Source organism: Sphaerodactylus townsendi, linkage group LG10 (genome assembly GCF_021028975.2).
Source record: "Sphaerodactylus townsendi isolate TG3544 linkage group LG10, MPM_Stown_v2.3, whole genome shotgun sequence".
Taxonomy (NCBI): Eukaryota; Metazoa; Chordata; class Lepidosauria; order Squamata; family Sphaerodactylidae; genus Sphaerodactylus; species Sphaerodactylus townsendi.
This window is the reverse complement of record NC_059434.1, coordinates 6,538,479-6,561,827: the sequence shown is the minus strand read 5'-3', so window position 1 is coordinate 6,561,827 and position 23,349 is coordinate 6,538,479. Positions and strand designations below refer to the sequence as shown.

Sequence of the window (23,349 nt, the reverse complement as noted above, 5' to 3'; positions counted from 1 at the left end):
AGTCATATTTATGTCATAATCTGGTCCTCATGACAAATGAGTTTGACACCTGGCTTTAAGATAGGAGTCAGCACTCCCCCCCCCCCCCCCCCCACACCAACACACCTGGACTCCAATTTTTTTGGAGTCAGTTTTCTGCGACTAAACCGGTTTGGAAAAAACAAACAAACACAAAACACAAAACCAACCAACCCCAGTTTCGCGAAGATCTGGTCCAAAACAAACACCCGTTTCTCTCCAAACAAGGTTTATCACTCCCGAGGAACCAAACCCGGACCTCAACACGCGCGCAGCCCCATCTTTTCAATGAAAAAAACAAAGACCCTAAAACCCAGATCAGGTTTTGTGTGTGTGTGTGTGTGTGCGCGTGCGTGCCTGCGCGCAGGACCCCTGCCAAGAAGCCCACCCCAGCCTGCGACCATCCCAGGACCCTCCTGCCGGAGGGAGGCTCCTCCAAGGTGTCCCTGGCTGCGCCCCCCCCCCCAGGCACGGCTTCAGCCTTGGGGAGCCTTAACAAACTTGGGGGGGGGGGGTGCCAAGCTTGCGCCCCCCCCCCCCCGCGCCCCTTTGGCGCCCCCGGCCCCCATGAAGCCCAACCCCGGTGTGCGTGTGTGCGAGAGAGAGAGGAACGGAGGGATCGGGCTCCATCCAGGGCGGCGGGTAGAGGACGCGCCCTTCCCCGGGCGGTGTTGGCCAAGCCAGCCGCAGCTCGGCGAGCTGAGCGCCTCTCCGCCGGGCTCCAGAGGGCTCCATCCGCGATTCCAGCGGCGGAGCCTCCCCTCCCTCCCCTCCCCCTCGCCGCCTCCTCCTCCTCCTCCCCTCCCTCCCCTCCCCTCCCCTCGCCTCCTCCCCCCGCCCGGCTCGGCTCTGCTGGGCTGGCGTGTCGGTGCCGCCGAGCGCCACTCAGCCCATGTGCGCGGGATCGCCGCCGCCGCCGCCGCCGCCGCCTGCGCGCCCGGAGGAGCCCCCGGCAGCCGCAGCCGCCCGCGCGATGTCCGGCGCGCCGCACGACCCCTTCTACTCGTCCCCCTTCGGGCCCTTCTACCGGCGGCCCCCGCCCTACGTGGTGCAGCCCGAGTACCGCGTCTACGAGCTGAACAAGCGCCTGCAGGCTCGCACCGAGGTCAGCGTCCCGGGGGGCGCGGCGGTGGGGGGGGCGGCCTTTGGACTGGACCGGGCGACCCCCCTTGGCAATGGGGCAACTCTTGGAAAGAGACAGGGAGAGACTTCGGGACATTTTTTTTATTGCACCCCCCTCCCCCGCGCCCCCCCCCCCCGCCCCTTGCAATTGCAATTGCACCATTTCCAAGCGCGGCTGCTTTTTGGGCGCGCGCGAAGGGGACCCCCCCCCCCCGCATGCTATGTTTGCATCATTGCGAGGTATTGTCCGCAGGGTGCTTTTTGAAATGGGGGGGGGGGAGACAGAGGGTCACCTGCAGAGAGTTGCTCAAACTTATTGCGGGGCTGGCTGGGCGGAGGCGGCTCCGCGCGTCCCGAGGCAAAGATCTCTCCCCCCCCCCCCGCCCCTCCTCTGCACCGACATGGGTGTTTGGCAGAACGTGTGGACGGGGCTGGCGTGCCCGCGTGTATGTGCGTGTGTGTGTGTGTGCGCGCCCGTGGCGCGGAGGCATGGCCGAGCTGAGAAGATGGGAAAAGCGCAGGTGATGCTCCCTGCTGAAATGGTGCTGGAGATGGGGGGGGGGGGGGCCCTTCCAGGGTGACTTGGGTTAGAAGTGTTTTTGTTTGGTTTTGGGGGGGGGGGACGGGGCGGGGGTGCATGTGCATCTTCAATGGCCCATGTCCTTGGTATGGGTCTGTTTGCCCTGCCTTCTGGAGGGGGTGGCATAACTTTTCCAGGGGTCCCGAAGTTGCTGTCAGAGAAGCCGGCCCCTCCGTTGTCCAATGCAAGAGTAGGCTAGCTGGTTGTGGTTGGTATCTCCTGAAGGAGGCATGACCTGGTTTCCGATTGGAGGCTTGGAAATGAGGTGACAGATTCCCAAGTTTCCCACTCATCCTTGTTTCGGGCATAGAATAGCCAAACTTAGGCCCTCCAGATGGATTGACTACAGTTCCTTATCACCCTCCGCCAGCATGCTGGCAGGGGATGATGGGGAACTGTAGTCCATGACATCTGGAGGGCCAAGTTTGACACACCTGTGTACTAGTGTATTTGTGCTGTCTGTCTGTCTGTCTGTCTGTCTGTCTGTCTGTCTGTCTGTCTGTCCAGCCTTAATTTCAAAGAGAGGATTCTGCAGCCACAGTGGGAAAGTTCTGAAGTTGTGAGTAGCTTGCAGGGGACAGTCCTCTTTCCCAAAGGTGCTGTTTTTGGGGGTGAATTGGATTCCAAAAAGGTAGCGAACTGGAGTTGCCAATGGATGTCAACTCAAGTGAATTGGAAGAGTTCTGCTTTGGGAAAATGAAAGATTTCTAGGGAAGCCAAAAGGAACTCTCCAAATAGATGACCAAAATGTAGCGCCGGGAGAGTCCAGGGGCTGCTCGAGGGCCTGGCTCCCCAACTGTGTCAATCTGTGCATGGGATGTGGTGATTTGCGGCAATCCAGCTCTGTTTCCTTGCTACAGGCTTAATTCTAAGTAGACCTTCTCTGTTTGTTTCTCATCAGAGGACATTTTTTTAAAGAACAGTACAGGGATAGTAACTTCCTTGTGGTTCCAGATGTGGATTGTGGGATGCTTCACTTGCTTGCTGTTTACACATTGCCCTGAAGGGTACATCACTTTGTATGTGTCGATCAGAATGGCTTCTTTTGTGTTTCCCTCACTTTCACCAACTTCTCAAACTTTGATATAGTTATCCTCCTTTTCTGTCCCATGTGTGACGTTTGGGGTATAACACAACTGTCAAAGGAAAACTGTCAAATGGGGGGAAAAAGCAAATCTCTCTCTATCATTATAGGGGTGTGGAGGTTTAATTCTAAGTACACCTTCTCTATTTGTCTACTTGTCTACTATTTGTCTACTATTTGTCTACTCACTCATAGACAAATAGTAGACTATTTGTCTACTATTTGTAGACAATCGTAGACAGCAGATACTGTTTCTTGAGTTTCTCCATAGCTGAGAAGATCTCCCAGATGACAGTTATGCTTTTTAGAGAGTTTGTGTTCTTGTGACGGTTTGTGTTTCTGTAGTACTTCTGCAATTTGGGAGAATTTGGGGTGGCCCGAAGGTCTGGTTGCTTTCTGAAAAAGAAATATTTGCATGTTAATGTTTGTGCACAGGAATTCATCATTTGTTGATTGTTCAGAAGTTTGCGATAGCCATTAAAAATATACGTTGCTTTCAGTTGTCAGTTTTTATCAGAGCTGAAAGATCCTTAGCCTCTGAACCTCTTTTTAAGAAGGCTAGGTTGCTGTGGGGAGACTATTAGTGGTGGGATGTGCCCTCGGGCAGTCGCGATGCAGAATATGTGGTGTTGGAGAAGATTTTTTATGCCAAAAAAAGTCAAGCTGCAGCTCAGCTCTAGATCAAAATCAAGCCTCCGAATTGTCCTCCTTGGGAACCTAAAGCGATTTCAAAAAGTCAAGCTATTGTACTTCGGTCGCTTTATGAGAAGGTGAGACTCGCCGGAAAAGACAATAACGCTAGGAAAAGTTAAAGGTAGCAGGAAAAGAGAAAGGCCCAACCTGAGATGGATTGGCCCAGGCAAGGAAGCCACGGGCCTCAGTTTGCAAGACCTGAGCAAAGCTGTTAACAGTAGGATGTTTTTGAGGTCATTAATCCATAAGTTGGAAGCAACTTGACTGTACTTAACACATGCACACAGTCACTTGTCTGAGTCACTGGTTTTTATTAATTGCTTTATAAAATACATGCCTCCTATTGCCTGTCATGGTCCCTTCTGACCCCAGAATATCTAATAGCTATTTCATACATCTCATGGCAGGAGGTCAGGGTTTGTCAACCATGTTGAAAGCCAAGACCGGCTCTCTGACGAGTTGTACCCATATAATGCTGTGTCTCATATTCACATTCCTTAAGGTATTCCCCTGAGATATTTTACAGTTAATTTGCAGTTAAAAATGATAAAATGCGACAAGATCTTAAAACAGGCTTTCTTTGTCCCACATTTGGTTGCCTTGAACGACAAGATTTCGAAAGATGCTGCTTAGGAGTGCTGAAATACTCACGAAAAATGGCACAAACTTGCCCCAAAAGCCTTGGCGTTTGAAATGGGGAAATAGCCAGCTTAATCTTGCCGCTGCTTGGAACCAACTAGCTGGCCAAAGCAAGCTGCTGTTTCCTGAGCCCCTTGTGTGTGATGTGGGGAAGCAGGCCTACTTTACAGGGTTGTTGTTGCAACATAATGAGTAAGGCCTCACAGAATCATTCTGCTGGTGGAAGTAGCATTCGCTGGTGGACGAAGTTGCCCATCTTGTGTCTGGGAGGTTCCTTCCATCGGAGGGAATGGCCTGTGCTGGTACATTTAGAATGCTTTTGTTCGAAATTTTGTTCAAAAATCTCATATTAAGGGTAAGCAGGTTTGTGAACGCAATGTTAGAAATCTGGTTAAATTTGTCCTTTCTGCAACAGAAATAAAACTGCCACTATTGTTTTTTGGTCTGGCGTCAAGGCTCCTTCCTTGGTAAGGGTGACAGGAAAGCATGTTGTGATGGGAGTGATTATTCCAGCAAATATGGAATTCTGGGCAAATATAAGTTTTATGGGCCTGTATGATTCTTTAGGGCAGGGATGTTGCTTAAACCAGCATGGCTGGGCTTGCTTTAAGGTAGCAGCGTTTTCGTTTGTTTTGATGACCTGTGTAACTACAACGGCTAGTTTATTCTCTGGACCACCCTAGGAAACAGGATCCGTTGAAATCAATGGGATTCACTACTGAATAAATGTGTGCAAGATTAGAGAGTCAGAGGGGTCTAAGAAGAGACGGTTCACTTTGTTTTACGTTTTATGCCTTCTTTTAGGGAAAAAACAAACAAGGTTCATGTCAAAATGCAGCTATTTTCCTTCCTGCAAATATGGCATGTGGAAGTTTCACCTATGTGGTTCATTTATCTAAATATTTCAGACATTCTGTACTTCAACGTAACTTAAATATTTTTTTTTCCCTAGCAGTGCAAAGCTTCATGTTAAGTTAAGCTGCGCTGCACATTAATTTTTTTCCTTTGACATTCGAAGCAAATGCTTCTTTGTACCACCGTTGGTGGTGCAATTCTTTTATGTTTTCTTTTAAAAAGAAAAGAAAAAAAAAAGAACTGGTTTAAAACACAGAAGTAGACAAAAGGGTTTAAAACAAGGGGAAATGATTTTATTTTGCAGAAAGATATTAGAATGCGCTTTAAATCTCGTGGTTGCACAGCTAGAGTAGAAGCAGCGGTGGGATCCAGCCGGTTCGCGCCACTTCGGCAGAACCGGTTGTTAAAATGGTGCTTGTAAACAACCAGTTGTTAAATTATTTGCATCCCACCACCGGAACTGGTTGTTAAAGTATTTGAATCCCACCACTGAATAGAAGGTGCAAATGCCCCGCTCGCTTCCACCAGCACAGGGGTCTTCAAACTATGGCCCTCCAGATGTTCATGGACTACAATTCCCATCAGCCCCTGCCAGCATGGCCAAGTGGTAGGGCTCATGGGAATTGTAGTCTCTGAACATCTGGAGGGCCATAGTTTGAAGACCCCTGCACCAGCAGCATGAGTCTGTGAGGCCTTACTCATTATGTTGCAACAACAACCCTGTTAAGTGGGCCTGCTTCCCCACATCATACACAAGGGGCTCAGGAAACAGCAGCTTGCTTAGGCCAGCTAGTTGATTCCAAGTAGCGGCAAGATTAAGCTGGCTATATCCCCATTTCAAACGGCAAGGCTTTTTAGGCAAGTTTGTGCCATTTTTTCATGAGTATTTCAGCCCTCCTGAGCAGCATCTTTCGAAATCTTGTCATTCCAGGCAACAAGATGTGGGACAAAGAAAGCATGTTTGAAGATCTTGTCACATTTTATCATTTTTAACTGCAAACTGTAAAATATCTCAGGGGAATACCTTAAGGAATGTGAATGTTATCTCCTCGAGGGACTTGGGTGAGTTGTCTTTTGGGGGGGGGGGGGGTTGCAGTCGCCCAGTATTGGATGTTGCATCCTAGCCATTGTTGGCGATTGTCACGATGCTGCCGTTGAGGGGGAATTCGCTTCCACGGACAGTTCGCATTGTCTGGCCTGGAGTCTCTCTCCAGCCGCAGAACTCCACGGCCACAGCTAGAAGTGATAACACAGCACCTGCGAAAGCGAAAGCAAATCCCCCCCCCCCCCCACGGCAGCATCGTGACGCTCACCCACAGAGGACAGTCAGTTTGGAACTAATCGCTCTAGTGGAACCATTATGCCATACCCAGTGATGTGTGAACGCACCTTGGATCTCGTTTGCTATTTCAGTGTTTTAGCCTCTTTCTCCAAGGAGGGCATTGGATTTTAGGCATTGGACGAAGTCGGCAAACTGCTCTCATGCCCTAAGACAGAGGTGTCAAACGTGCGGCCCTCCAGATGTTATGGACTACAGTTCCCATCATCCCCTGCCGGCATGGCAGGGGATGATGGGAACTGTAGTCCATAACATCTGGAGGGCCGCAAGTTTGACACCTGTGCCCTAAGATGAATTTAAAATGGTTTCTATAGATTTCTGCAAGCATCTGTATCTTTCTGCCTTTTTCCGTGGGAGATGGAAATGACAGGTGAAGGAAAATGCAGGCATAATAAGTACATTTTTTTAAAAAAAACATTGAGATTGAAAAGAACCCAACACGCCTGTGTGCCTCCAGGTAGCATCCTAAGGACCTGTTTCGGCATACCTGCCTTGGGCTACCAGGATTTACTTCGGGCTTCCACCCTCAGAAGATCAAGCAACTCACAGGTCTAGGGAGTCAAAGACGATCTTTTCTTGTGTCTTCCTCAGAGTCTGCAAAGTTCCCCTCTTGCCAGGATGGAGAAACTGGACTGTTGGAGACAAAAGTTTCTAATAAAGTTGACCAAGCATCTGACACTCCTGAAAATGTGGTTTGAGCAATGCATTCAGACAGGCAATGTAATATGAATACTCACTCTGGCAGTGTTTGGTCCTTCCTTTAATGGCGCTACATGTTCTGCCTCAGCCAAGGACGTAGGTAAGGGGGGGGGGGTTTCTCGGGTTCAAACCCCCCCATTCATGTCTGTGTTTTAAACCCTGTTTGTGGGTTTTAAAAACATTTTTAGTGTTTTTTGGTTTTTGGCATGCAGGGGGCGCATCGTTTAGGCTAGCAGCACCAAACTTTCAGGGATTGTTTGGGGGAATCTCCTGATGATACCTGCCGGGTTTGGTGAGGTTTGGTTCAGGGGGTCCAAAGTTATGGACTCCCAAAGGGGGTGCCCCATCCTCCATTGTTTCCAATGGGAGCTAATAGAAGATGGGGGCTACACCTTTGAGGGTCCATAACTTTGGACACCCTGAACCAAACTTCACCAAACGTGGGATGTATTATCAGGAGAGTCTCTTATTGATACCACCCAGGTTTTGTGAAGTTTGGTCCAGGGGGTCCAAAGCTATGGACTCCCAAAAGGGGTGACTCCCATCACCCATTGTTTCCAATGTTGATAGGAGTTGATAGGAGATGGGGGCTACACCTTTGAAAGTTATGGACCCCCTGAACCAAACTTCACCAAACCTGGGTGGTATCATTAGGAGAGACTCCTAACGATACCCTGAAAGTTTGGTGCTTCTAGCTTAACAATTGCACCCCTGACAGCAGGCACCCCCCAAATTTCCCCAAATTCTCCTTTAAATCCACCCCCTTCGGCATGGATTTAAAGGGAGAATCTGAGGTCCTCAGTTTAGAAGAAGAAGAAGAGTTTGGATTTATATCCTCCCTTTCTCTCCTGTAGGAGACTCAAAGGAGCTTACAATCTCCTTGCCCTTCCCCCCTCACAACAAACACCCTTTGAGGTGGGTGGGGCTGAGAGAGCTCCGAAAAGTTGTGACTAACCGAAGGTCACCCAGCTGGCGTGTGTGGGAGAGCACAGGATAATCTGAATTCCCCAGAGAAGCCTCCACAGCTCAAGCAGCAGAGCAGGAAATCAAACCTGGTTCCTCCAGATTAGAATGCACCTGCTCTTAACCACTACGCCACATTGAAAGTGATGCTGTTTGGGGGTGGATTCCAGCATCACAGCGGCTGCCGGGTGGGGGCCCCCACCCCTGCAAAACTCAGATTTTGCACCGGGCTCCATTTTCCCTCTATGCCTCTGCCCAGAGGGGAGGGCAGAAGGAACTGCCGGCTGCCGGCTGGAAGCCCAGCTGTTGGGGGGCAGGGGAGGGCAGGGCAGGGGAATCTGCCGTCCCCGGCCTCGGAGAGCTGCTTTTATAAGTGCTAGGCCAGGGGCGGGGCTTGGGGAGGCATGGCCATGCCCTAGGGGCGGGTATGGTGTGGCCCCCCCGAACCCCCCCATAAAAAATCTATACCTACGTCCCTGGTGCCAGTGCTCCTGTCTGAGCAATCCAAGTACTCTGTACTGTCAAATATCACGAGGGAGAAGCTGAGTTCTTTCTAGGCTGAGTTTGGCTTCCTCTCCCTGCAGGTACTTCAAACTTGGGTCAGGAGCTAGGAGCTAAAGGGCCTATGAAATCTCAGCAGAAGGAATATTGCTAAAACGAAATGTTGTGATTCTACCATTCTCTCTCCACCCTCTCCTCACCAGCTGCTATAAGTTTTTACATGGCTGTTTTATGAGATCGTAACTCTTTCCCCCTCAGTGCTTTCAGGATCACTCACAAAATAGTCTTGGTAACAAAAATGACAGATATTAGCTGCTGAGTTTATTCTGATCAGATTTGTCTCAGACACATTTCGGTACTTTAAGTGGAAAAGTGAACATTAGAACTGGGAAAATGCATAGAAAAATGCATAGAAATGAGAACTCTGTTTTGAAGAGGAATGTTCCAGTTGTCATTAAATTAATAATAATAATAATAATAATAATAAATAATAATAATAATAATAATAATAATAATAATAATAATAATAATAATAATAATAATGGCAATGGTAGTAAAGTCCTCTACATGATTGTTTCTTAGAGGTATTTATGAGAAAAGCCACTTTGAAAAGATGACCAATCAAACATCTTCCAACTTCGCCTTTGTATTGAAAATGGAGCTGACTAACATTGAATCGCTTGTATTTTTGCTGCAGGTTGTCTTTTCATTTCCATTCCAAAAACCCTCTGGAATATATATTTTTTTCTGCATAGATTCTCTGCATATCACCAGTGATTGACTTAGTCCCTTATCCTAATTCTAGAATTTTAATATACTGTAAAATATAAACTGGAAATCAGTGTCTGTCTGTGATCCATCTTCATTTAATTTGAGGAGTGGGAGTGATGAAGAAGTCCAATACAAGAGGGAAGCCAACGAGCTCACCTTAATGATTAACAATTATCAACAGGGCAAAGCATTCTTTCTCATTTGAACAGGAAACCACCTTGGGCTTATCTTGTCTCTCATATATTCTTATTTGGACATGGACGGAGCAAGCAGAGCTGATTTGAGATATATATTTGAAGCTTCCTCATGAGGAAAAAAAAATCCTATCAGAAGCAGCTGTCATAACATTAAAATGACCAAAGCACGATATGCTAAAAATTAGAGCAGTAGCACAAATAAAAGGTAAGGGGGGGTTCCCCGGTTTAACTCCCCATTACATGTCCGAAGCTCCGCCCCCCATTTGTGTTTTTTTATTTTTAAGTGTTTTTTCAGTTTTTAGCCTGCAGGGGGTGCAGTTTTTAGGTTAGCAGCACCAACATTTCAGGGATTGTTTGCGCAGCCGCAATGTCAGAATCCCAAAAACTGCAACAAACTTATGTAGAAGAACAGTAGTTTATTGGTAATGAGGATCTTCCCTGGCTAATGCCAGAACTGAGATTTGCCAGTGCAAACCCCTATAGTTAAACCCCTATAGTAAAATCAACTATACTGTAGTAAACTACAACAGTAAAATCAACTATACTCTTTTCCACATACAGATTAAAGTGTGGTCAGTTGTGGTGCCGTGGTAAATAGTATGCTTCCGCATTGGACAATAATCCCGAATTAATATGAGAATTAGCAGTCATTTTTAACACTGCCTTTGTCAAAACCAGCATCCCCAGTGGGCCCAAATGCCCCCACCCAGAGGTGGGATTCAATTAATTTAACAACCGGTTCTGGTGGTGGGATTCAAATAATTTAACAACTGGTTGTTTACAAGCACCATTTTAACAACCGGTTCTGCCGGAGTGGTGCCAACCTGCTGAATCCCACCTCTGCCCCCAACCCACCTACTTTTACCTCTGGAGGGGGGCAGGGTGGGATGCCTCTGAAACCCCGAACCAATGGGGGAGACTACAGACATGGCACAGAGGCAGAAGGGCATCAAATTACCCCAAGCACCAAAACCTGGTCCCCAGCACTGCAACATTATGACACAAATGGTATTCTTGGGGTGGGGGCAGTTTTCTGGCAAGGCAAGTTCCAAAATGCAGAAGCTTTTTCTCCTTTAATATAGTGAACCACCCAGGAGCAGCAGTGGCGTAGGAGGTTAAGAGCTCGTGTACTCTAATCTGGAGGAACCGGGTTTGATTCCCAGCTCTGCCTCCTGAGCTGTGGAAGCTTATCTGGTGAACTAGATTAGCTTGTGCACTCCCACACAGGCCAGCTGGGTGACCTTGGGCTAGTCACAGCTTCTCGGAGCTCTCTCAGCCCCACCCACCTCACAGGGTGTTGTGAGGGGGGAAGGGCAAGGAGATTGTCAGCCCCTTTGAGTCTCCTACAGGAGAGAAAGGGGGGATATAAATCCAAACTCCTCCTCCTCCTCCTCCTCCTCCTCCTCCTCCTCCTCCTCTTGTTCTTGTTCTTCTTGTTCTTGTTCTTCTTGTTCTTGTTCTTGTTCTTCTTGTTCTTCTTGTTCTTCTTGTTCTTCTTGTTCTTCTTGTTCTTGTTCTTCTTGTTCTTGTTCTTGTTCTTCTTGTTCTTGTTCTTGTTCTTCTTGTTCTTCTTGTTCTTCTTGTTCTTGTTCTTGTTCTTCTTCTTCTTGTTCTTCTTGTTCTTGTTCTTCTTCTTCTTCTTCTTCTTCTTCTTCTTCTTCTTCTTCTTCTTCTTCTTCTTCTTCTTCTTCTTCTTCTTCTTCTTCTTCTTCTTCTTCTTCTTCTTCTTCTTCTTCTTCTTCTTCTTCTTTTTCTACCATGTCCTCCAACTGTTCCTATTGGCCCTGGTAAATATCTTGTGCGATTTGCCCTGGGTAAGTCACTTTTTTGGTTTTTGCTTTTGGGAAACACCTTGGCCCCTTCCGCACATGCAGAATAATGCACTTTCAATGCACTTTGGAGCTGGATATTACTGTGCAGAATAGTAAAATCCACTTTCAAACAGTTGTGAAAGTGGATTGAATGTACATTATTCTGTATGTGCGGAAGGGGCCCTTGTTAAGTTTTTCTAACAGCACCAATCTAAGCAAATTTTACTCTACTAAATCCATAGTCTTAGAGGAGTATGATTCTGCTCGGGAGAGTGGTGTCTGAGTTACCTGCTGGTGGGAGGTGGGTACAGTAGCTTGTGTCCCCCTCCCCCTTCCCTCCCCCCCCCCCTTGAACGTAGTCCTGGGAATCCACAGTCTGTTGTTTTGGGTTAGATGCCTGGGGTTATTTTCTGTGTCGGCTTGGATGGAGTCGATCAGGATAGAAGAGGGCAGCTGCATTCCTTTCCAGCTGAGAGGGAAGATTCGGGTTTCTCTGGAATAAGAGGTTGTGGCTTGAGGCAGGGCAGTGAATTCTCTTTCCTATATGAAAGGGGGTTTGGCGGTTCTGTCAATAAATATCTAATGCCATATATTTCCCTGAACTGCTGTTACTAATACTAGTGACTTTTGCTCACATGGAAGTGCTTTTAAGAGAGCAGGGGTCATGACACCATTCTTCTGTGGGTCTACTGACACTTTGCAAAGCCGTCATCTTGGTTGGAGAGAAATACAAGGGCTTTATCTTCCATGTATGGTGGGAGCGTTATGTCTCCTCAACACCCACAAGATCCATTCTGTTAGGGGCTTTCCGCACTGACAAAGTTGTACTGGTTTCTATCTAGGTTCACCTCAGTGTATCCGCACTGCAACTGAGCTCAACGTTGTTTTGTCTCAGTTCCCCCCCCCCCCTCAGAACTGTGACATCCCTGTCGCAGTTATGAACTGCACCTTTCTGCTGGAACAAGGTCGATACCGCTTCGAAGTGCGGACGCATCGAAATGACACCTCATCCGTTCAACCAATCAGGAGCCGCTTTTGTGGCATGCGCAGAACGGGAGAGTCGTGGCGGGCATGTAACTGTAAACTGTAAACTGTAAAAACTGTAAAAAAAAAGAACACTCCCGTTTCCCGTGGTAACACAAGCTCCAATCACGATCGAGGAGCGAAACAGGCACCAAGATGATCCCGCCCACTTAGCTCGGTTCCAGGGGGCCAAGTAAGTTGCTGTGCGGACAGCCTGGAATCGCCCCCCACTGAAGGGAACCGAGTCGACCTTAGCTCCCTTCTGTAGTGCGGAAAGCCCCGTGACCACAACATGCATGGAGAAGTTGCTGCAGTTCCTCAGACTGCACTGTGGACCTTCTGTCCATGGAGGAACGGTTCTCAGTGAACCTTAAATGTAAGGAAATGGATTTTTACAACAGAGCCAACATCAGCTCCATGGTTCAATTTGAGGATGCCAACCCAGCCAGGTGGGGGAGATTTAGGATTGCTATCTTCCCTCTGGGAAGTTAATGAGATCTGAGGGTGGAGCCTGCAAAAGGGGAGGTTTGGGGAGGGGATGGCCATCCGCAGGATATAATGTTATAGACACCACCTTCCCAAAGAGGGAGCGAGCACAGAGACCTGGATGTGGTCTTCAGCAAGTCAAAATTTTATATTCCACGCGTGGAAGCCAAGTTCACTGAGAAGAAATTATTTAGATAATTTCCAGCATGCATTCTGCTCCCAAAAGCATTCTCCTCTGCAGTTTGAGCTTTCAGCCTGTCGAAGACAATATTATCCTTCCTAGCAGAGTCTGTGTGTTGGTGAAGTGGTCTTTGAAGAGCCAGTAGAATGATTATTTAGCCACAGGAAAGAAATTCTGTGATGCCTCCAGAGTTTATAAGTCTGACTTTCCACAGAGTTTCTGCATACATGACCATTTAATTTTAACATATTTAAGTGTATCCTGGCACTAAGATTCTAGTGATGCACCATATAAACTCAGCAAGACTCTTTCAAAGATTGTAACAGGGATAACGAATATGTAGATGTACAGTGGAACCTCGGTTTTCGTTGGTAATCCGTCCGAAAAGAATCGATGAAAACCTAAACCGATAAAAACCGAGACAAATTTTTCCATAGGAATCAATGTAAATCCAATTAATCTGTTCTAGACACTCCAAAAAACATACCAAAAACACATTTTTGGGTGAATAAACATAGGGTTTAATGCTGAAAACAGTAACAAACAATAACACTAGGACCAGCTTCAGAGCCAGTGGACCAATGGCGCACCAGAAAGCTGTCCAAAGAGGTCTGTTTCTGATGCCTCTTTAAGATTTATCTGAAATGGTGCAAGACATTGTCATTAAACAAGTTGCAGACACGGCCTGCAACAGCTTTGTCCGGGTGATTTTTCTCCACAAACCCCTGCACCTTACTGCAAATCGATGAAAACCGAGGCAAATGGATGAAAACCGAGACAATTTTTTCACTGAAAAAACTGATGAAAACCGAAACCGATGAAAACCGAAGGCAATGAAAACCGAGGTTCCACTGTATGTGTGGGGATTGCTTTGGTCCTGTCCTATACATGCTAGTCAGACCTATACATACTGTATGCATATATGTAATAAGTGTATGAGAGCAGGACGGTCTACACACGATTGGGTACCCTCAGAAAGGGTCCAGTCAGGTGAGTCTTTTCCTGTCAGGTGTGAACAGATCTAAAATCTGGTGTGTCAAAATGCATGTCATTCTGAGGGCTTTGTTTTTTCACCATTCCACAATAGGCACCAAACTTTACCAGGCCATGCTTTTGATGGTCACTTGTAGCCGAGGAAGAGGTTAGACCAGGATTCCCTATCATAGTGTCCGTGATTTAAAAAGTAGTGGGGCCAAACGCGGTTTTTGCCCAGCAAGGCTTCTCTTGGTCATTAGAGTTTTGATTGGCTGTGCAGATTATTATTATTTTTTTTTAAAAAGACATTGCGTTGGCAGCAGCTGCCACCTCAGTACAAAGATCTTTACTGGGTGAAGCCATTCTGTGGCTGGCACGACCTCCGACAGCCGGCAGCCATTTTGTGGCTGGCACAACCTCCGGCAGCCATTTTGTGACTGTGCCCGCCATGCTCTGCCGGAATTCCAAAGGCACCCACAGATTGAAAGAAGTTGGGTGCCAGGAACTTGGTAGGTGCCACGGGCACCATGTTAGGGGACCCTGCTTCAGGGCATAAAGATAATGGTGCTGCCCACCTAACCTCACGTCTGCTCACGTGCTACTGGCACTCACAGTGCACACCGCCCCTAAAACTGGAAATTGCATTTAGGCATCATGGCTCATGAACATATGTATGTAATCAGAGGTGGGATCCAGCCGGTTCTCTCAGGTTCCCGAGAGTAGGTTACTAATTATTTGTGTGTGCCGAGAGGGGGTTGCTAATTGGGGATTTTGCTGTGTGATTTTTGCCTTAATTACGCCCCTCCTCTCCGCAGTAGCGCGCAGAACTTGAAGCAGTCTAGCAGGAGGTGCACCGGCGTGCATGGCAGCCTGCGCCTGCGTGCATTCGTTTCCCGCCCAAGGACCGGCACAGCGGCTGCGTCCTTGCCACAGCCCCGCCCAGGAATGCCCCGTCCCTGAATGCCCGGCCACGCCCCCATCGTGCCCCGCCCAGCCCCATTGGCGCTACACCACAGTTTGAATCCCACCACCATGGGAATCTGTTACTAAAATTGTTGGATCCCACTGTGTAATGTCAATAAATAAAAACTTAAAGAGAAACAATATACATGTATATACATAAAAAATGTGTACAAGGTATCCCTGTGTACATTAAAATGAATCAGAAATGTAGAACCAAAATATGATAGACACAAATTATCACCATTCTGGGCATGAAACAGGAGTCACTGGGTGGTGTGTGTGTAGGCGGAGGAGGTAGTTGTGGATTTCCTGCATGGTGAGGGGGGTCAGAATAGATGACCTCTATGGTAACTTCCAACTCTTATCATCCTGTAAAAAAAAAAAATCAGAAATACACGACCAAATGCATTTTGACCAAGTCTTCTTCAGGGGTGATTTAACTTCCTTAAACAAGCTACACTTGTTATTCCTATGGAAAAGAATGGGATTGCATATTTCAGGAGCCAGGACTGCGTATTGTAGTAAGAAGCTTTTCTCTGTGGAGGCAATCTACTCCTACTCCTATGTGTGAAGCCTGTTTGGGTGTCCTTGGGCTAGTCACAGATCTCCAGAACTCTTTCAACCTCACCGACTTCATTAGGTGTCTGTTGTGGGGAGAGGAAGGGAAAGGAGCATAAATCCAAACTCTCCTCCTCCTTTCCTCCTTCTTCAAGTTTCCATGGCTTGAGTGGGGATTTGAAATTGAGTTTTCCAGATCCTAGTCCGACCGTTACCCCATGCTGGCTCTCAAGATGCTTTGTAATCATTATTATTTTTCCCTTTTCTTTGGAAACCACATTAAACACATTATGGATGCTTAGCTGTGTCTGGAAATGAATAATTCCATTCCAGGCACTGAAGCCACAGAGATTTGTTGCCTTCCCAGATGGGCTGAATTCAGATTACTTGTAGAATTTTCTTTTCAGAAATCCATATTTTCTTCTTTCTCAGTCAGCTTCTTTTAAGGTTGCTTTTCCAATACAACTGTTTTAGCAGTAAATGTACTTCTGTTTTCCTCGTCAAAACCGCCTTGATTTGGCTAAATACATGACATTGTTTTGCTTATTTCAGAAGAAGAGTGAAGAAGAGTTTTTGGATTTATATCCCCCCTTTCTCACCTGTAGGAGACTCAAAGGGGCTTACTTTTTCCTTGCCCTTCCCCCCTCACAACAAACACCCTGTGAGGTAGGTGGGGCTGAGAGAGCTCAGAGAAGCTGTGACTAGCCCAGCTGGCGTGTGTAGGAGTGTACAGGCTAATCTGAATTCCCCAGATAAGCCTCCACAGCTCAGGCGGCAGAGCTGGGAATCAAACCCGGTTCCTCCAGATTAGATACATGAGCTCTTAACCTCCTACGCCACTGCTACTTCAGTTAAATTGTGGGGTCCCACCGATCAAGTCTGCGCTTGAGCTTTACATATTGTCATATTTTATCTTTTTAATCAATAATTTATTGATCTCAGCCAGACTGCTCCAACAAGAGTTACAACCTTCTCTCTGAAAGTGAGCAATTTGAAATGTGCGTAAATTCTTTTCCACTACATTCCAGAGATTTTTTAAAAGATAAATCTTAGTGGCGTAAAGAACACTCTGCTTTCTAGACCAATACATATCGGAATATTGCTTTTCTTGTTAGTTCTCTATATACAAGTCATACCTGTTTCAGAACTGATTTCTTCAGAAACTACTAAATAATGGCATCAAATATATGGGCTCTCATCATTTCAGCACAGTACGCCACGCTCTAGTTTTTCAAATGGGTTGCCTTTCCCCAAACTTATTCTATTTTGGGGCCTCCAGCAGCAGTAATCTGCTCTTCAGGGGCCCAAGCAGAAATTCTCATGTGCAGTTATGCGCAGCCTATGGATGCATGCAGTGGTGGGATTCAAAAATTTTAGTACACGGTTCCCCATGGTGAGATTCACCTTTGGGACTAGAACGGGGGCGTAGGTGCCACGCGGGCTGCTCAGGCGGGGCATGATGGGGGCGTACCGGCGGGCATTATCAAGCGGGCATTAATACCTACTCTGTTACTGTAAAAAACTCTTACTGTAAAAAAAAGTTCCTAATTTCCGCTGGTATCTTTCTGTCCATAATTTAAACTCATTATAGCAAGTCCTATCGTCTCCTGCCGACAGAAACAGCTACTTCTCCTCTAATTGACTGCCTGTCAAATTCTTAATACTTTCAAATACTTAATTTTGTTTCTAGAAATCAAAAGAAGGATACTTTCCTTAAATAAGGAACTTTACCATATTTCTAAAACATGTTTTTTAAAACAGCCCAATAGAGAGAGGCAATCAGCAGCTCTAGCCTTGACTGTGTTCGCTGGGGAACCAGCCAGGACTTGATGCCATGACCTAAGGCAGTCATGACCACGCTTCTCTGGAAAAAAGCAGGACCCAATTAGTAGCCAGCGGGATGCGGGACAAATAACTAGTAACCCCACTCTTGAGAATGGTAGAGAACCTGTCCTTAGCCAAGTTATCGCCAACCCTCTGGATGCATGTGAAAAGCTGTGGTAGGGTTGCCAGCTCTGGGTTGGGAAATTCCTGGATATTTGTGGGTGGAGCCTGAATTTAGGAAGGGGAGGGGCCTCAGCAGGATAGAATGACACGAGGCCCCAAGCTTCCTTTTTCTCCAGAGCAGGGGTCCGCAACCTGTGGCTCTCCAGATGTTCATGGACTACAATTCCCAATTGGCCACACTGGCAGGGGCTGATGGGAATTGTAGTCCATGAACATCTGGAGAGCCACAGGTTGCAGACCCCTGCTACAGAGGAACCATCCCTGCAATCAAGAGATCAGTTGGAATGTCAGGAAACCTCCAGCTCCTACTGGGAGGTTGACAGTTCTAATATGTGGATTAGGGAGCTAATTTCAGAAGGGCAATCAAATAAATACAGAAGGAAACCCCCCCCCCCTGCATTTGTGACTCCCTCCTAAAACTGTCAACAGGGAAGAGAATGATAATTAAAATGTAAAAGTGGTTCTTTCTGCAGTAATTGCTTCCAGAATCGGGTGAAGAAGACGGGTCAGTGAGAGATACAGCCGCCCCCACCAATCTAGTGTGATTCAGTGAGGGTTCTCTGAAAGAGGTATTTGAACATGCTGGTTTATTTACTTCATTTTTACCAAGGCTGACCAGACGTCCCGCTTTTGGCGGGACAGTCCTGCCTTCAAACAATTTGTCCCGCGTCCCACGGGTTATTTAAATTGTCCCGATTTTTGGGAGGCTGCCGCACTGCCTTCTGGGGCGCAAGGCAGTGCGACAGCCTCCTCAAGGCTTGGCGATTGCCAGGAACCGCGGCCTTCTGGAAGCCGCCTCGGTTTCCATACATCACCCAGGGCTGAAACAGTAGCCCAAACATCGCGGGCATCTTGCAGCCGAAGATGCCATTTATTAACCTCAGGAACGCACTGCCTTCTGGGGGCTTGCCATTTCCGCCCAACAGCCTATTCCCTCGCGTCCCAGCGGCTTACAGAAGGTGACCATCTGTGCTCTTGACTTCTTGCCGATGTGTTGTGCAACCGCCCTACCCTTTGTCCCAGTTTACAAAGTTTATACCCAATGAGGTGTGGATTGTTCTCTTTTCTGTTTTGACCTCACAATAATCCTGTAAGGTAGGTCAGGCTGGAAGGGTGCGACAGGCCCAAGGTCACCCAGCAAACTTGCACGGCCAGTGGGGATTTGAAGTTAGGTCTCCCAGATATCTGACACTCTAGCCGCTGCACCATCTGGGCTGTTTCTCACCCCTATTTTCTTGCTAGTGTGGGGAAGATGTTCCTGTTTGTCACAGCAGGGAAATCATCACACCTGAGTTTGTGACTGGCCGCAGTGGATTCCACACAGCGTATGTGTAACAGGTTCTTCTTTCCGGACTGGTTCCCTCAAATGCAGGGTCAGTTTTGTAACTGTCTCTTCCAAAAGTCACGATTTTGAGTGTCTTCTGGGGTAAGGGTCTTTGCCCGCAGGTCTTCATCGATTGTGTCCATCCACTGGTTTTTGGGTCTGCCACGTGGGCGGCATCCACCAGGCTCAAGGTGCTGGGCTGTCTTTGCTACGGATGTTTCCTCACGGCGCATGACGTGGCCATACCACCTTAGCCATACCTGCCTCATGTATTGGTCAATTGGTGTTATTTTAAGTCTTTGCCGTATGTCATCATTCGGCACGTGGTCAGGTTTAGCGTCCATCGAAGCATCCTCATTTCCATAACAAGAAGGGCTTGTTCATGTTTTCTTGTTGCTGGCCAGCATTTGGCTCTGTACAGTGCTACTGGGCGAACAACTGTTTTGTCGATTTTGACCTCGAGGTGTTTGGGCATTTTCTTGTCAAACAAGATGCCAGTGGTGTGCCGCCATTTAAGCCTTGCAGTATTGACTCGTGACCGGGCATTTGTCAATGTGTTTCCATCAGCTGAAAATCAGTGAACTACAGAAACCAGTATTTGAATTCGGTGACTTTGTTTATTTTATTTATTTATTTATTTATTTTCAAACTTATATACCGCCCCACCCCCAAAGGGCTCCGGGTGGTGGACAACATAAAATTCAGGTTCAAATAAACATAAAATCGAATATCAATTAGTCACTAATAACATAGTTAAAATGCAGCAAGTTAATACATAATATAGCAGTGTCCGCAAAGTCCTTCTTAGACCCTCCCGAGGGGGGAGAGAAAAAGGGTGGGTCCTACAGATGGTCATGGACCCTACCTATAAAATGAGAAGGAGGGAGGGGGGGCACTTTCAGCGGCCGGACACCCCAAAAGCCCGGCGGAACAACTCCGTCTTACAGGCCCTGCGGAACTCACCAAGGTCCTGCAGGGCCCGGACAGCTGGAGGAAGAGTGTTCCACCAGGCAGGGGCCAGGGCTGTAAAGGTCCTGGCCCGAGTGGAGGCCAGCCGCATCATTGAGGGGCCAGGGACTACCTGAAGATTGGCCTCTGCTGAGCACAGAGGCCTAGTAGGGACATATGGGGGTAATGCGGTTTTCTGTCTGCTGATTTCGATTGTTCCATCTGTTTGGGGGCCACAATGGAGGTATTCAGTTTTTGGAATGTTCAGACGTCATCCATCTTCTGTGAGCCGATTGTTCCATGACTGCAATTGTTGCTGTAGCGCCTGGCGGTCTTTGTTGGCAAGTACGACATCATCAGCATACAGAAGTGTCCGTGGGTGTGCAATGGTGATAGGGCAGAGCCTTGATGTACGCCGACACTGATGTTAAAAGGTGGGGAGATTCCTGCTGATAGTCTGCTCTGCTTTGTTTACCAAGGGACCATCTAATTCACAGTCCTGTTTCCAATGCTATACCCTTTCCCACCGAAAGACCTCAGTGCGGTCAATAGTGCTTCAGAGGAAGAGAGAGGGTAGCATGCTTCTGTCGTTAAAAATAGTCCCTTGGTGTTTGGGGTGGGAATGTTAGGTCTCGGAACCTTAAGGCAACAGACAGACTCTGAGGTACTGATCAGTAGTGTTTATTGTTGAGGTAAGGGAGCACCCAAGCTTGGCAAAGCCAGTTCTGACAAGCCTGACCTTTGCCATCCCTTTTATTCCCCCATTGTAAATCCCCCCTCCTGTTTTCCCAAGAAGTTGTGAAAGACAGAAAAACAGTCCCTCGAGCTGAGGCGCCCCAAGGTCGGCGGCAGACAGTAAGGCAGAGCCACCTGGCTTCCTGCCCTATGAGATAATGGATGCAATTATTTATCTCATGAGACCAGAGGGCCAGGGGAAGCCTTGTTATCTACAAAGCATGTGAAGCTATAAAGTAAGGATCAAGAAAAGATTGCCCCAAATGGCAAAGGTTACGTGTATCTTTTAGCAGCATTCGATTGTTGTTTTAAACGGTTACATTGATTCAGGAATACATCTCCATCACATAGATACTGTCCTCCTGACAGGGAGGCGGGTTGGAGGGGGTGTGGAGAAATGGCTCCTTCCCCCCCTTTTCTCCTCCCCTTCTCCAAACAGGTATCATAGATTTGGAGGACATAGAAATTCCAGAGGGACATCAGGAAGAGCTACTGACCTAGGGGGAAAAGATATCTTGACCCAGCCTGACCAGGTCAAAAGAGGGTGGGGTATGGGAATGATAAAACTCTGGGAAGAGAGGGGCAAGGTCTCTTCTGTTTCTCTTTCTGCTGGGTCACTGAAGGGAGAAGACCTCTTGCTGGGGCTGTGCAGAGAGCAGCCATTTTTGAACCACGTGTTCATCCAGGGAGCTCACTCAGCCTGCCAGGTAATGGGAACTCTTTGAGAATTGCAACATTCTAAGCTTTAAGGGCCTACCCTATTTTCAACAACTGCTATGACAGGTTTAGGGAGAGGGACAGAGGATTTGCATTTATATCTCCTTTGTTTTGGAAACCCTTGCTCAATCTGGTGCAGTGCAAAAATCTACTTGTGACCATTTTATTTTCAATAAATACTTTTTAAACCTTAGATGTGGGGAACAATTTTCTGTGCCACGAATGCCCCACCATCTTGGATGCGCTATCTAACTAGGAGGCAGCTGGCAAACAGCTTTTTCGCCAGGACCCCCACTCTCCCCTGTGGAACCTAGGAGAGGGGAACCAGGGGGGAACTGAGGCTAGGCCTCACAGTTGGAAAGGAAGTTGGGGAGTCCTGACCTTCTCTAGCGGGCAGTTCCTCAAACGGTCAGGTGGTGGCAGTAGTTTACCCAGAGAGAAAGCTAGTTCTCTCCAGGAAATGTTGGCAACTCCTGGGAGAGGCTAGGGAGCGGAATAGGGCCTACGAGGCAAAGCAAGCCTGTTCTGCCACAGGGGGCTTAGAAGGGCTGGTACTGAGCCTGGCAGGGCAGTGAGCTTCTTGCCTTTTAGTCCATGCCGAAGGGGGTGGATTTAAAAGGAGAATCTGGGGAAATTTGGGGGGTGCCTGCTGTCAGGGGTCCAATTCTTAAGCTATCAGCAAAATTTCAAAGTATATTTAGGAGACTCTCCTGATGATACCACCCAGGTTTGGTGAAGTTTGGTTCAGGGGGTCCAAAGTTATGGACCCTCAAGGTGTAGCCCCCATCTCCTATTAGCTCTCATTGGAAACAATGGGGGATGGGGGCACCCCTTTTGGGAGTCCATAACCCCTGAACCAAATCTCACCTAACTTGGTGGTATCATCAGGAGAGTCTCCTGAAAAATCCCTGAAATTTTGGTGCTGCCAGCCTAAAAACTGCGCCCCCTGCAGGCCAAAAACTGAAAAAAGCACAAAAAATAGAAAACACACAAACGAACCTGAAATTTTTGCGCCCTCCACTAGGGGGCGCCTGGGGACATAGGGTACCCCATGTCCCTAGGCAAATACGCCATTGGGTGGGAAAGGGTATAGCGCTGAGAACAGGAATGTGATAGTTCACATTCCTGTTCTCAGCGCTATATTCTTTCCCACTTGGTAAGCATTCATCAGGGCTTTCAAAATTGTCACACCAAACAGTGATACATTTCTAAGGCAAAAGCGTTCCCGTCTTTCCTGCAGCGAGGAGAGCCAGAAATGGATGAAGAGGGAGTTGTTGAACTGCTGATCTCTTCATGGGGATAATTGGTGGGTGGGGATCAAACGTGACAAATGATACAGTTACATTTGAGCAGATTCCTGTGCAAAGCGGCTGCCCGTCTTCTGAGTTGATCATCATAACCGAGAGACAGAAAATGGTGTCTTCAACCCAGCTGTTATCTCCACGCAGTTGTCACACAGCCAAAGATTGCTAATGGTAAATATATAAATTAAGCTCGACACATAATTGTCTGCAGGCAGACGTGGAACAGTTTTCTTGTTAAAGCTCGTATTCTTCCCATGTGGTCCGTCCGAGTCATACTTGTTTTTGTACAGATATTGAAGAACAGAAGGGTGATCATCCAATATGGAAACCTTGGCTGTCACTTGCATTTCTGCTAATTTGCATTTGCTATAAAACATATCTTTTGATTCCTGCAAACAGTTGGCAAAAGTAGAAAAATTAAATAAGGGTGTATGCGGGAGATTTTTTTAAAAAACTCATTATTAGCAGGAGAATGTTGTAATTATTCTGAGAGCAGAGCAAAGTGAAATCTAAATGCTGGACACAGCGTGTAACAGACTTCCCTCTGTGATACACCTCTGAAGATGCCGGCGACAGATGCAGGTGAAACGTTAGGAACAAGATCTATTAGACCACGGCCACACAGACCAGAAAACCCACAACAACCAGTAAAATCTAAATTGTTCTGAATTTCTTTTTCCCAGTTTCAGAATCATGTAGGCCAGAAACTAGGTCTGGTTCTGGGCATGGGGTGGGGGGTGGGGGGAGAGAATGTAGCTATAAGCAAATTACCCCCTCCTGCATTTTATTATGAACAAATAATATATATATTTTTTTAAATTGTACTTTATTCGAAAAATATTAAAAGAAATACAGA

At 47.3% G+C, this 23,349-nt stretch overlaps 1 protein-coding gene across 1 annotated transcript in view; it reads left to right on the top strand.

Moving 5' to 3' along the window:
* The first annotated feature begins 405 nt into the window (after positions 1-405).
* The window catches only part of LDB2 (LIM domain binding 2), a 312,091-nt gene continuing 289,147 nt past the window's right edge, over positions 406-23,349 (top strand). The window contains exon 1 of the mRNA XM_048508704.1: positions 406-1,123. Within this exon, the coding sequence (XP_048364661.1) occupies positions 911-1,123 (213 nt within the window). The 5' untranslated portion in view covers positions 406-910. The remainder of the gene's footprint in view (positions 1,124-23,349) is intronic.